The sequence below is a fragment of the Strix aluco genome, chromosome 19 (genome assembly GCF_031877795.1).
Source record: "Strix aluco isolate bStrAlu1 chromosome 19, bStrAlu1.hap1, whole genome shotgun sequence".
Lineage (NCBI taxonomy): Eukaryota > Metazoa > Chordata > Aves > Strigiformes > Strigidae > Strix > Strix aluco.
Window position 1 is genome coordinate 12,193,262 of NC_133949.1, and position 15,324 is coordinate 12,208,585.

Genomic DNA, 15,324 nt, shown 5'->3' on the forward strand with positions numbered 1-15,324 from the left:
GCTGGGTGTTTTGGAGAGAACTGGGCACACTGCTAAATCCAATAGATCAGCAATTCGTAGAGAAATGCAAACCCACAGTCCCAGTGGTTGGGAGTGATGTGTCTGGAGGCTGCAAGACCTCTTCTGCCACAGCTTAAGTCTTCACCTAAGCTCTGTTGAAATACAAACCAGTTTTTTGTTTCCAACATATTCATTACTGCTATAGCTGCTGATAACATTAACCCTGAATCATCCTCCTAGGAGAACAGATATAGCTGAATTCAGTAGTTGTAGCCTTTATCTGTATTTATTCTGTTTGCCCAAGGCTGACAAGTACTGTATCCATTTCAATTCTGTTCTTCATTCATTCAATTATTCAATTTCAGGAAAGATTAAAGGCTCCAAAGATGTCCAGGATGGTGGCATAGCTATTGACAGGGATTCAGATTGGATCCTGGTAAGGAACTGAAAATATCAATGGCTGGGAATGACTGTATTTTTCCAAAATGCTGTGTATTTTTGCTGGGAAATGCAAATGAGCAGACGTAACAGAAGGACAAAGACTAAAAGCTCTTGGCTGGATACTGGCTGGTTGGAAAGCCAGCTGGTGCATTGCCAGCCAGGACGGAAAACTGAGAAGGGCCCTTCTCATCGGCTGAGGACTGCAATGGACCTTGTACTTGACTGCAGCCACCCCCACTAATAGAAGGGAGGAGGATTGGCAGAGGAGACTTAGGAGAGCCACCGATTTGGAGGCTCAGTCTGGTTAGCCCCCCAGCCCCGCTCTTTGCCTTGGCTCAGGGCTGGAGTCCTGGCTAACCTGATGCAGCAGGGGTCACATTAGGGAAGGTGCTTTTTTACTCTCACTAAGCTTTCAGTGCTGTGCAGGAGATGCTGAATGTTTGCCAGACGGCATCTTCAGTCATCCTCTGCCTATGGCTCTGCTCATCGGTCCTTACCCTTCCCGCTGCCCCCACAGGCTTGCCTGCAGAAGAAGCACCTCCGAGCCTTCACCATTGCTGAGGACATGGAGTCTGTACTCTGGTCACCGCTGGCTTGTGCAGCACAGCTTTCCTCAACATCACCAAGATGGGTCTAGAGCAAAGCCAGGACTGTGCCCTTGCACAGGGACAGAAATAACAGTGTAAGGCTCTGCTCTAACAGCAGGGGCCCTCTGAGTTCCTAACCAGCAAGGTCTGTTGTCTACTGGGAGAGACCTAGAGCTGAATTTTAACATGTATTATAGTGACTTCAACAGGGTTACAATGTTCAGCCTTGAAGACTAACACACAGCAGCAGGGATCTTCTGTTGTGGTGTCCCATGCATCCAAAAGATCCAGCTCTTAAGCCAGAATTTAGAAAGGCATCAACATTCTTAGTGGATGGATGTGACAAGTATCCACTGGGATTTTTAAAAGTGCCTGGACACTCAAGGCTGTTCCTTCCAGCTTCACTGGGCTATTGGGCATTTAATGAAGGGAGTGGAGAGCTGACCTGATTGTCTATCCTTGCTCTGCTTCTTGCTGTCACTGTAAAGAAGTTGACCAGTTTTAAACTAGGTACCCAGATGGTCTCATTGCATCTTCAGTTGTCTAACTGTTATCAACAGTCTGATCCTCAGGTGTTCTGCAAATTTGGGAACCTGAGTGGAAACAGATCTTGAGTTTAAGGTGTGTTAATTAGAAGAGTACTTTCAAAAGGTAGAGTGTATTTTTTTCTTGCTTTTTAAATCCTTTAGTTAAAACCAAATTAAGTGACATTCAAAGTAAAACCAGCAAAGATGCAATTACTGACCCCAGTAGCTCTGTCAGCACAGACACCAGCAGTGCTTGTGGTGAGTCCTTTGGCAGTGCAGGAAACAATCACATGTGCAGAGGTAAGTACGGGACAGGAACAAGCAATACTTCCTTCTGTGTTAGCTGAAACAGCTCATGTTCATCTGGTGGGAGAGAGCTGGGAAGAGAAAAGGTTGATGTTTTGAAGGTTATGTGTAATGGTAGGTTTCAATCATTGTTACAGCCACCATTAACTAAGATTTTTAAAAAAATAAAACCTGTCAGTACAGCATAGACTGCATCATCAGCTAGACCTGCTTTCGGAATGGCTGGATGGTGCTGTAGTCAAATTTTTGGATGTTTAATAATACATCAATGTTCTTGAACCCTTGCTAAATTGTTAGGCTGTTCGTGTGTCCCTTCAAATGTCCTTTTATATTTAACTGCATTGACAGAACTGGGAACAGATTGCTGTCATTCTGAGTGGATCAGAGAACACCAAGACAGATGATTTCAAGAATGCCAAGACCTCTATCCTCAATATGAAGTCAATGTGGCAGAAATGCTCAAAGGTGTGTGAACCTCCTCAGAGTCTCATAATCTGATAGGCAGGATGGATCAGAGCTCTAACGAAGAATGAAAAGTCTACTGGTTCACATAATTATTACTTTTTAAACTTCTCAGTGATGCTGGTAATAATTCTACATATTTTAATGCAAGAGTTAAATGTTAGTGAGCCGAGGAAGAGTAGCTGAAGAGGGAAGTGGAAGAGCTAGGAGTGGTTTTCATGCCAGAAGCATGCTTAGATATTTTGCTAGGCAAATCTCTCAGGACACCTTGAAACAGTACACACACAAAAAAGGAATGGGGCTTATAAGCCATTACTTTAAATGATTTAAATAAATCTGAGGACAAAGTGAGGCTGAGCCATGTGGTCACAAAAGGTCTAGCCACAAAGATAAATACAGGAATGTCAGAGAGAGAAATCATTGTCTTGAGCCAAAGTAAATGAAGTCAGTTCCTGGAGCTGATCCAAAAATGGACCACAGGAATACAAATGTGTGATGGAGACAGAGGGATAAGGACAATTGATATACCTATTACTTGCAATATATTCTTTCTGCGTTTGTGCAGTAAAGTTTGGGACTAAACTTGGCACTCTGAGGGACTTACAGATCCTGCCTTAGATCTTGTCTAACTCTGTGCTCCTGGGGTGAGTGGCAAGCACCATCAAAGGCACACTTTCTGGCATCAAAGCACATATACAGGAGAGCGATGCTTCTGTCCATTGCATGTGTCTGCTCTTATGCTTTAGCAGTGGGTGGAAGAAAAAGTGGTCGTGCACTGGTCTTGCAGGATGTCCAGTTTGAGATGTCCTGGCTCCTTTGATTCACTCAGGCCTTCATCTTCTTGATGTCAGAGAGTTTATTTTGAAGGAGGTTAAGGAATATATCCTAGAAACAAAGATGCTTAAGTTCTGTATGTCTTGTGGCTCTAGAGCTTTTAATATTTTTTTTTCTTTGCACACAAGGGCTTTCTATGGAATCTAGGATCAGGGTTGCTTTACTAAGATTTCTGCAAATTCCCTCCCTTTTCAGAGCTTTCAAGTTTTTAATGGCAATTTGGGAATTTATTGTTTTTTTGGTCTTGTGTATGAAAGGTGTTCAGTCTCCCTGTCTGATGGCTTTTCTCCCTAGATTGGAGAGTTCATAAGCAACCAGTGGATCCCAGAAGAGCTGCAGAAAATTAGAGGTGACTGGTTTGTGCTGTGCACATATGAAGTTTTTGACAGTTTCCTTTCAAAGCTGGAGAGAGGCTCTGAGTGATTCGGGTAGAAGAAATCCCACTCCTGACACATCTATCTTCTCTGTAATTTACAGAGTGGATCTGTGATGGTGGGTAGTTTCATTGCTTAAGGAACGTAAATACATCTCCAGGTCTTACCTGTTCTTGTAGTCACTTGCTGAGCAACAGCAAAACAAATAAAAAAGATTTGGGTGGACAAGAGATCACATTTGTTATCTGACCTGCAGCCATAACATCAGCATGGAAATAAGTGCTTTACAATATGCATGTTCACCGTTTCTGTTATGATGCTTCTGGGTGTGCTCACAGCAGTTTATTTCTGTTCAACTGTAGCTGAGGTTTTCAGATGCAGCCCTGATCCCCACAGCCTTCAAAACTCACAAGTATTTCCATAGCACCTGTAGTCTTGTGCCTGAAAGCAATATTGAGTGTAGGGACGAGGAAGAGTTCAGCTGCTAGGCAGCAAGGCACAGGAACACTCTGTAGGTAATAATGCAAGGGTTTAGTTTACTTTTGGCTTTCTCTCCCACTGCCCTATCATCTTTGCTCAAACTCATTTCCTGTTTCAGCTGAGAATATTCCAACTGAAGCACAAGAGCACAGAAACACTAATAACAGTGGTGATAGCAAGCTCCCTTCCTGGATGGAGGACAAAGAGGAGGAAAATGGCTTGTGTACGTGGTGAAGTATCTTTTAACAGAATCATGTCATGAACTGACAAAGTCTGGGGAGTTCCTCTACTGTGAGCTGCCAGATCTGAGCTGTAGCTCATGCTGAAATGACAGCTGAGCAGTCGTGGTGTAGTTGTTGCTTGTTCGAGTGAGATTACTTGTGCATTGATCGATAACATTGGATAAAGAACTTGGCCCTGACCAAGACTGCTGATTGCCTTCTCATTCATTTCCTTTCCATATCCTGGGCAGCTTCTGGAACAGATTGCTTTTATTCTGGATGGATCAGGGAGCATTGAGCCAGAGGATTTTGAAAGAGCAAAAGCATTCATCCACAAGATGATGAAAACACTGTATGAGAAGTTCTTTGAGGTACTCTCTACTCTCTTTCTTTAGCAGGCTAAAGAATGTGCTGCGCTTTATTTAAGCTGCCTCTTCACCAGAATTTGGAATTATGCAGATTTGTTTTCATTAGGATGGAAAAGCACTTCCACAACTTGCACGTATTCTTGACATAATTTTGCTTACGTCTTAGCAGTGCACTCCCAGTCTTGACCCCAAGAATGCTGTAGATATAAAAAGTCTGATTTGTATGCTCAGAAATCCGTAGCTCTGCTACACTGCCATGCTTGGAGCCCAGCGAGCACATCTCTGCTTTCTTGTAGGGTGACAGTCATGACTTTCTTCTGGTTTCCTGTCTCTATTCCTGTATTGTAACATCTGTACCTGCAATCACAGAAGTGCTGATTAGACTGTCCCTTCATCCATGCACCTTACCAGCCTCATTAGCTCCAGTCACGTATTCTGTGTGAAAGTGCTCTACTGCTTTCTCCACTGAGGCTGAGAAGTGTGATCCACACACCGACTTTAGGAAAGTCTCTACTTCTCAAATGCTCCAAGTGTCAGCATATTTTAACTTGGTTTTTGCATAGCAGAATGAAGAAACATGTTATGTGTTGTGCAAATACAAAACAAAGAAGTGGTCCCATTCTCCAGACTCTCTTTGATAATCGGATCAACATGGGATAGGAGTACTCCAAGGAAAGACAATGTGCAGCAGGGAGCAATGAAGGAACAATTCAGTAATATCAGATAATCCCCTCTGCAACCTGCACGTGGGCCATACACAGCAGGAAAATGCAAGGACTTAAAAACAAGTCAGTGTTTTCAAAAAAAAATTTTCTCTCTGTACCGAAAGTGCTTTCATTTTCCTCAGCTATAATATACTTACAACAATCTCTGTGTCTACACTAGGCATATTTAAAAGCCACTTTATTCAGAAAAATATCTTCCTTGTTGCATAGTCTGGCTAATGTTTCTGTTTGGACTTCTGGACTAGCTGTTGCAGAGAACCCTCTTTCTCTGAATCAACAGTTGTCACAAGCAGGTGCTTATCTGCTGCAGTTTTGCAGTGGTACGGTAGGGGTTTGAAATCAGAACTGAGTTCAACCTGCAAGAAAACTGGGATCCTCATGCCACCCTCCAGGAAGTGCTTGATACTGTGCAGGTGTGCAATGTGACAAAACCAGCACCTGCCATGCAGCATGTCCTGTAAGTAATAAAGAAAAGAGCCTGAGAAATGAAGGGGATGAATTTCTGAGGCATTTCATGAGTAAGGGAGAGGATCTTCTATGGCCATTCAGGTCCTGAAAGCAGTCATTTACCTGGCAATGGCTGAAAGGTAGGCAGCAGTTCCTGTGCCATGTTTCAGAGGGTTACAAAAGCCAGCTATTAGTGCCTAATTCTTGGTGTGGGGGTGCTCAGGAAGCAATAGAAAGGGAGATGGCACCTGATATTTTTAAGATGTGTGAATAAGAAAGAAATTCTCTTGCCTTCATGCTGTGACTTTTAGTTGCAAGTGTTAATTCAACAAGGCTCTTCCTTCTGTTCCAAGAAGGAAAACTTCAACTTTCACCCCAAGTTCATTGTTCTGATGTTTTATCAGGGATTCGATCTTCACTGAAAGTCACAAGTCCTGCAAGGACGCAGGCAAGGTCATGATTGTACTTACAGATGGGGAAATACTCCTGGATGAAATGAACTTGACAGCACCCCAGTGCTTTGTAGCGTTGTGAGCCCTCTGTCTCCCAACTGTAGCCTTGGCCATAAAGTCTTACGAGGTAATATGAGGCGCTGTGGAGTTTGTGTCAGGATAATCCTTCTCCCATTGCCTTCCTGTTACAGAAGCCCCATAACAGATCTCTTTTTGCTTTCTATACAGAGTATAGTGTTTTCTGCACTTCTGTGAAGGGTGATAAACCTTTCACCTTGCAGACATAATAATAAAAAGAAAAAAAACTGTGTATGTTGGATAATCACTCAGGAACTGTGACAAATTCTAAGAAAAGTCATCAAGAGCTCAAGCATATTTTTCAGAGCAGTAATTTATTCTGTTACCATACAAGCTGATAAGAAAGGAAAACCTCAGCTTTGGCTTTTCTCTCAGAAAAGTTATCTGCTATTTCTTAATATTTTTGAGATGCTTTGTAATCAAAATCATGGGCCACAACAACTAGACATGATGCGAACTCTTGGATTTTATTGAATATGTAGGTCTATGTCTCCAACCAAACTCTGTGGGCTTTTTCCTTCAGGCATAGAGTATGGTACTGATATTGTATTTTTGCTTCTTGTGTGAATGCACCAGGGTACGGTGTGGCAGTGGTACACACAGAACACAGACCCTTGTACATGGTTGGAGCTCCATGGCAGAGCCTGAGAGGGAAGGTGTTGGTGTTTCAGGATGGCCACTTAAACCCTGCAGGGAGAGCAGGTACCGTGCTTCTCTCACCCAGGGGACTCAGGGCAGTGGGGGTCAGGTGAGCTGCACATACCTTGTTTGTTCAAACAGCAGCTGCATTTTCTCCTCCAGACACACACCCTTACACAAGCATCTGATTTATCCAGATGTGGATTACACAGTCATGGCTCACTCCATAATGCTTTGGGAACATCACAGAATCATCTAGGTTGGAAAAGACCTTGAAGATCATCTAGTCCAACCATGAACCTCACACCGACCGTTCTCAACTCCACCATATCCCTCAGCGCAGAAGAAATGATGAAATTTGCAAAAAGACTGGGAAAAAATTTAGCTAAATGGGGTGTACTATATTTGTGTTCTGTTCTCATGGTTCATGGGGAAAGAGGTCGTCAACTGTGGTATTCTTTTTCCTCTGTCAAATTGTTGAATAATGATTTTGTTACTGCTAAACTGGTTACAGGATCTGTCCCTGAGGATGGCTGTAATAAAATAAATAATAGGAAATGATCCACATATAAGTAGATATGTGATGTTTTGTTCTAAAAATTGCCTTAGTGCTGCAAAGGACACTAATTCTACAAAGCTATATATAGAGAATTCCAGTGAAAGAGCTGCTTGTCTTTTTCTGGAGCACAGGTTGGCTCTTATTTGGGATCTGAGCTCTGCCCACTTGATGTGAACTATGATGGGGGACAGGTCTCCTCCTTGTTGGAGCTCCATTTTATCACATTTGAGGGGAAGAAGGAAGGGTTTACGTCTATCGCCTGGAGACAGAGGTAAAAACACTGGTAGCGTAAACACTCCATGTTGGGGATTTTCCAACCATGCCTAAGTAGTGACAAATAAAACATTCCTCCTTTGTGCTCTCACTCAACGTGCTCTCCCTGTATGGTAGAGGACTGCAGGCTGAAGCCAGCAGTCCTGCCTTAGTCATTAGAATATAAAAGAGAAATAACTAAAGAAATAAAACCATTCTGTACCTAAGGTATACTCTTATCACAGTGTGATAAAATCACATCTCTGGCCCGTACGTAGGCAATTCGTTGGTGCAGATGTTGCTCTGCCAAGCAGTGACTTTTGCAATAGATGTGTGCATGGGTAGCTGCTAAAACTGTTTCCTGGGGTCAGTAGAAAACAACATTTTGTGGGCCTAGCTACAGGATCTGTTACACAATATACAGGATATAAGTTAACTGCGTCGTTTTGAATGAGACGTGAACTTTAACAGCAGACCGGGAGAAAACCCTCTTTGGTGCACTGCTGAAATTTGCTCAGGGCACGTACAGGATGGTTGGAAGCAGAAAACAGCTCAGGCATCTGTTAGAATTCAGATGACGTGCCCCCTCTTGTGGCTTATTTCTGTAAAAGGGTGGAGAAGATGGGATGGTTTCTCTTGTGAAATAAACTGGGGGTCAACTCAATCTGCTGTTGATTTAAGACAGTGCTTCAGTGTGTCAGCTTGCACAGGGCTGCCCAGAGACACTGCTTCTGTGCCAGAATTTGTAGGATCAACCTTTTGTTCTGAGAGTCAGCTGCTATCTCGAATTTATTATATTTAGGGCTCTGTTGTTCACCTCTAAACAGAAGTGTGCAGTAAGATTTTTTTTTTTTTTTTTATGTAAGTGCTACTCATGCTACATTTGCTATAAATGGATTTCCTTCTTGGATGTTTTTCAGACTGGTTCATTCACCTTGAAAGGACACTTCAATGTACAGGTGACCTCTCCTTTAGCAAGGTTTGGGTTTACTGTGCCTGGCATTGGAAACATCAGTGGGGATGGATACGAGGACATTGCAGCTGGACCCCCCCCCGTTGAAGATCAGCTTTCAAATTGTTCCTCTTTTGGACAGCATTTACATCTTTAATGGTGATAAAGACAAGATCAAGAGCTCCTTTTCTCAAGTATGTGTCTTGTTGACCATTGGCTCCTGTACACCTTGATAGGGAAAAGCTTGTGTTTTTGTAGTAAGAGGCTGGGAGGAAGGACTTCCACATTTCATTTGCATTGATGGGTGAGAAACTTGCAGATGTCAGATGGTTTATGTGACTCCACAGCTTTCTGCAGCAGAGCTGCTCCTTAACTGTAATCATCCACCTGTCTGCTTAGGCAAAGGAGCTGAGTTCAGGTGCTGCCTCTAGAACAGCACAGCCTTTTGCAAGCCTGCCTGTCCACTACAGGAAGTTAGTCAAGAGTCAGTATTTTTGCATCTCAGGAGCGTTACAAAATCATTTGCACAGCAGCCTCATGAAAAGAAGTATATTTTCCCAAGGACAGGAGAAAGATCCTGACATGTTTGTTGAAGTTTTCCCCCCTTTTAGAGATAAAAAGCCTCTGAAATTTCTTCAGGACTCAAGTGTACAGTCCATTGATGGTGGCTTTGATTTCACTTATGATGGTCTCAAAGATATTACAGTAGGATCACTGGAGAACGTGATTGTGCTCTGGTAGGTAGTAAGTGCTATTTTCTAGTGTGCTGGGGAAATGCTTCAAAGACAAATACAGAATCTGTGTTCCAAGCTGTGCAATGATTCTATTTTTAATTCAGTATCAGAGGGACATAAAATAATCTTTCCCAGTATTAGAAATTAGATAAAATGTAAAGCCTTTAGTTCAAGTTGCAAAGGCTTTTGACTTTGTATGTCTAAAGCTTTGAACAAGTATGAGATAGTGAACATGAACTGATTTATATAGATCTAGGTCTAAGAAAACCTTGATGTCTGCAATTCAGCACTGATAATGTAGGTCATTTAGATAAAAATTAATTTCTTTACATACTGTACCTCATTTTCAATCAGACATCTGGTAGCTGAGTGACCTGTGCAGTTCACAAAGGCTAAGACATGACAGATTTGATTTTGTTCTTACATTTTGTATTTGAAAACAAATTGTAGATAAAGAGAGAGTTTGAACCACTAGATAATGTGTTTATCTAATGGAAACATAAACACCGTGTTTAATTCTGAAACTCGAGCCATATTGGTGTATTTTGGCTGTCTGTTCCCTCAGACTCTTGGGATTTTGTGTGTTCTGAACATTCCCAGCAGAAACAGGAACTTCTGTAAATAGGCCGGCCTGGTCCAGGTGAAATACCATGGAAATACTGAGCAGTTGTTATTCTCGCTGCCAGGCTTTCTTAAAATATTTTTCCTGTAGTGTTTCTGTTAAAAAACTTGTATTTGATTCTGTTCCTTATCTGTTCTTCACTGACTTGCTCAAGACCAGTTGTCCACTTTCTCACCAGCATGACAGTCAGCCCTAATTTTCCAAAATAACAGCATTGTTACAGCAAAACTATGTTTTGATAGAATCTTGGCTTTACCAGTGCATCAACAAGGAATTGTGATCAGATTGAATCCAGGGTCCTACACTAGCCTCAGAAACTTGGCACTGAGGGCGATTTCTGATACATCTAACACAGGCTTTTGGAAATCTTGCAGTGTTTTCGCAGTTACGTGTTCTCTACGTGGTGGACTTAGATGTGAAAACGGCAAAGAGGAGAGTAAGGTTTGAAGATCAGAACGCCACAACAAGTGGAAAGCTGTTGGTCAGTAAGCACGTGTGCGCTGAGCTGCAGCTTTACGTGCTGGTAGGTGATGTTGGTCCGACTTACCACAGAGGGATGAGAGGATAAGATTTTTTTTTAACAGAATCTGCATGATGATGAGTCTGTCTTGAAATGCAAAAATACTACAATGGGGTGGGGCTTTTTCAGTGTTAGATTTACTGAGCATATTTTACACCTGAGGCAGGAGATGCGTCGTGCCATTTTGGTTTGTATTGCTATAAATCAAACTCTCATCCTTCTGTGTGTATGTGAAGCATTTCTATTCCTAAAATTGTGGGAGAGGCACGAAGGTCCACAGGATTAAAGCAAACAAGGAAACTCTATTTCGCAACACGTAACTGAATCACCGAATACATTATCCAGGGGATGTCATGGGAGCCAAACGTATAAAATGATCCAAAAAAAATTTGACAAGCTCTTATGGTCTACTGATGGCTATTAAACACAGTGGCACAAAGATAACGCCTGAGCCAGGGGGTCCCTAAATATGCCAGAGGATAGAAGCTGGAACAGAGATGACATTTGTGAAGACCTTTGCATTTTAATGCCCAGATATTTTCCCAACTTGTGTTCTTCCTTTCTTGTAGCCATGTGACTTGACTGTTTTTCCAGTGTTTTTCTGAGAGTAAAACATGAGCTCTATAACAAAAATGGAGTTTGCTGTTTCTCTGCTAGATAGATACTGGCCATCAGAAATGCGTTTTCAGGTAACAAAATGCTAGCAAAGAGCTTTCTCTCTTTCCAGGATGCAAAGCTTTTACTATTAAAAATAAAAAATGTGGTTTTCTTAGCCTTTGCATGTCATCTTCTGCCCTCTGCTCCTATTCTAGTTATCAATACTGTATTCTAGGTAGATTTTAGGCCCAGGTTTTCTCCAACCAGATACTCAGATCTTGTTAAAAGTCTCATCTCTAAGGTCCAACCTCAGATCTGCTAAAAAATTGCCTTACTTTTGTCCATGTTTCTCCTGTGTCTTTGTATAAAATGAGGTTAGATAATACCTGTGAAGAAGGCAGATGGTTTGTGTGTTTTGTGAAGTACTTTTTAGATATTGAGCTCTCCATTGGAAATTATATAAAGACTTATTATTTGAACAGTGTATTTGGTAGTAAGAACTACACAATTTTCTAATGAAGTAATTAAAAAAATCATTAATTATGTATATCCAAATTGCTATTTGGGAGGCTGCAAACTTCTAATAAACTTAAAGGTTAAGTCTGGTATCCTGTCTCCTCTCTTGCCATTTAGGAAGCAGGATTCCTACAAGCTAATCTAGCTCTTCTTCAGTTAGTCTGAAATCCAAATCAGTTTCTGAAAAAATTCCATAAAGCTCTGTAAAGAGGCAGCTTTTTGCTACTTAATAGGAGGCTTTGCCACAATTCAATATTTAATGAGCTGTCCATAAAGCACAGGACAGAGAAGTTAGGACAACATTTAGCACTGAGCAATAATGAGCACTAATTACTATAGTTGCAGTACTCTTAGGGATTATGATGTTGATGGTACATCTATTTCCCAAGAATAATTTATGAGGTTCTTGAGTGTTGGTCAGCACTGCTCAGTGCTTATGCACCCAACATCTAATTATTAATTATCATTGAACTTCTCCAGAAATATCAGCCACAGACAGTAGGTTTTTCTTGGTGAATAAAACTATTGCTAAAGGGAGTAACCTCATCTTTACAAAACAGTGTGCCTATAAGCTGGCACAGAATATGAATATATTTATCCAAGAAAAGTATATCATTTCTGGAAATTAATATTACTGCCCTGTGGCAATCCAGGGGTAAACAACTGGCATTTCTTTAACAAGACTTTGTCCCCAGTGAAGGCTTTTCATGTTTTTGCTGTAACTTTTCATGTTACTCTCCTGGGAGTTGAATTACAAAACATCGTCAGTTTAGGACAGTGATGACTTAGCACTGAGGGTCTTTTCCAACTTATCCTTAATTGAGGTCCTGGGAATTTTGTTTTCAGAGAATGTATGTGTGTATGTAAAGATATACTGAATCTGCTACCTTAGAAAAATTAGGACTGGTAAACTGTGACTTGATCTGTGTTTGCTTTCAGTTGCCTTACAAGAAGGACTGCAACAAGACGACCATCTGTACTGCTCATTTAACTTTGACAAGTCAGATTCAGTGAGTCATAGTAGTTGTATTATCCAGATTTTGAATTTAGTATTCATCTAAAATGTCATCTTTGTGCATAAGATGTTTTCTTCAAATTCTCAGACAAGATTTGCTGTCCCTTTGTTTATATTAATTTCCATCCAGTTCATCCGTTCCATAACATCACGATCATACAATGCTGTAACTGTATGCCTCCGTGGGCGGTGCTGGGCTGTTCTAGGAAATCTCAGAGGAAAGACCAAGGTTTAAACAACTATAGCCATCCTAAAATTACAGTTCTGGCATTTAATTGTGAGCATGTGATTTTGGTTTAGGTTGATGCCCAGCCTAGTGCTACAGCAAAGGGTTGCTCAGTTTACACAGCCTTAGACAAAACAGTAGGCATCACTTCATTGTCAAAAATTTACCCTGGAGATTCACTGTAAAGCTAAGCAAGCGGAGCAATGCTTAAAGTCTATCTTGATGTAAAACAGAAACAATACAATATTACATAAAGTTTGGAGGTGACTGCCTTTGATATTAAGAAGGCACCGTTTTCCTACACCCTGAAGAATATTGAATAATTAATTGGGCTATTGCATTATCCTGTGTGTGAAAGCATTTGGAGGGAGTAATTTCCAGAACTGGAGTGCTTTCAGGCCTTTTATTAAATAACAACCCTTAGAAATTACATGTCACCCATCTCATTTTCTGTCTGCTTCTAGAAAGGAATTAGTGGCAGGCCACACTAAAGAAGTGACCAAGAAACCGAGTTAGATTCACTAACGACCAGTGGAGATGACTCGTACATGACAACTATGGTCTTGAACTATCCTAAAAACCTCTATTTTAAGAAGGTGACTGTTGAGGTAAGATTGTAGTCATCAGCTGGCAGCAGACTGCTGAAAGAAAACCCAGCACAGACTCGTATTTACTACCTAAATAAATCCTGAAGTAAGGTCAAGGGAAGGGAAGGAGCATTTCAGTTGTTAGGACTAGAGCCTGAATAACTGCATTTATCTGATTTAAGACTCCCAAGTTTTTATTGGGCTATTTGTACCTAATTTGTTTTATGGGAGCAGACACACTGAGTTGAATTTCCCAGTCTGTTTTTATTCAACATTACAGAGTATTCCTATTCTGCTGGCAGCCATCCTCTCCTGCTATTCACCGTGGCCAACCAATACCATTAACTTCAGTACTCTTACCCTGTAACTGCAGAACCGGGCATCCAGTATTCAAGACGACGACTGTAAGTAGAGAGCATTATTTTCACTTTTTCCTTACCTCTAAATGATACTTTTGAGTAGCTGCTATTGCATCCTCTCTGTCTACAATTAGGCCAGAGCTGCTATTCTTTTGAAATCTGTAGTAATAAAGGGCTACTCCGACACAGCTGTATCATGTCACCTCTTGGGCTGGCACCTCTCCTTTCATTAATTACTGCCAGTCTGTTTCCATCTCTCTTGTACAGCCAATATTAGTAGTTCTCAATACAAATAAAGGATCAAGGCAGACAGATAATGTTTCACCCATTTTTTTTTTTAAGCATAAATGAAAATAGCACCATTCTGACTGAAGAACGTGTCCTTGATGTCAGATACGTGTTCACTGCAGTCCTTACCGAGTATGTTTTAAGAATATTCAATTATATTGCATTACTTTAGTCAATTAGAGGGGCAAAAAGATTGAGAGGATGTCTGGTAAGATTCCAGTACAATTTCCATCTTAATCATTTCAAGCACTGAAGATTGTCAAGTCACTTTCTGTGGTACTAGGCAGCAAAAGTAAAGTTTGGAAGACAGAACAATAAATCCATGTCAGAGGCAGGGGGGTACCTAGGGTCTCTAACTGCTTAGCTTGTAAAAAACAGACTTCAGGATAGGTTCAAAGATGCATCTAATTGATAGACTGCATATATGCACACATATAGAGACAGACTGAATAGACAGCATTCCAGTTATAACAAATCTGATGATGCTACCTCTTAATTACTTAATGCATCTGGGTCATTGGATGTACTAATTTTTAGTAATTGTCTAATTCACTTTTCACTTAAGTTTGACTTATCGTTCTCTTTAGACCAGTTTCTTGAATGTACGTGAATGTTAGTGAAGGACTTCTTGCAAACAAAGAATTCAGATTTAATGTAAGTATCGTTTCAAATTTAGGTCACCTGATCCATCTGCAATCAGGACTAAAGAACACTGACTACGCTCTGCATTTTCTTCTGTAGATAAATGGAGAAAATCACTTTAATGCTACCATCAAGTTACAGATTTGGGTTCCTATCAGTATACAAGGTCACAACATAGTAACGGTCAAAAATGCATCAGGAACACAGGTACTTTTTTTTCCATAATCTAATGCCTTTTCACTGGCCCTTAAGAGAGGGAAACTGCCCCCATATTATTGCAGATTAGAGTGTTTTTAAAACCTACACTACAGGAACTTTACATATTTACATTTTATAGCATTGTTCCAGGTACAAATTTTGCCAAACTGAACAAAAGTTCAGTTTTAAAACTAAGTCAGAAGGTGGGTTTTCCCCTCTCTGTCCCCAGCTGACTAACAATATTTACCTTTGTCCTCACTGTCCAGAATTGTGTGGGTTTTTTTCTTTAAAAAAATAATTTGTAAGAAAGACAATA

At 40.9% G+C, this 15,324-nt stretch overlaps 1 protein-coding gene across 1 annotated transcript; it reads left to right on the forward strand.

The window, feature by feature from the left end:
• The first annotated feature begins 8,775 nt into the window (after window positions 1-8,775).
• Window positions 8,776-13,979, forward strand: ITGAE (integrin subunit alpha E). The gene is given in 9 exon segments (XM_074845350.1): window positions 8,776-8,898; window positions 10,435-10,583; window positions 11,150-11,156; window positions 11,159-11,213; window positions 11,215-11,269; window positions 12,633-12,703; window positions 13,399-13,444; window positions 13,447-13,542; window positions 13,802-13,979. Coding segments are annotated over 9 exon segments (567 nt in total). The 5' UTR covers window positions 8,776-8,897; the 3' UTR covers window positions 13,889-13,979.
• The last annotated feature ends 1,345 nt before the right edge of the window (window positions 13,980-15,324 follow it).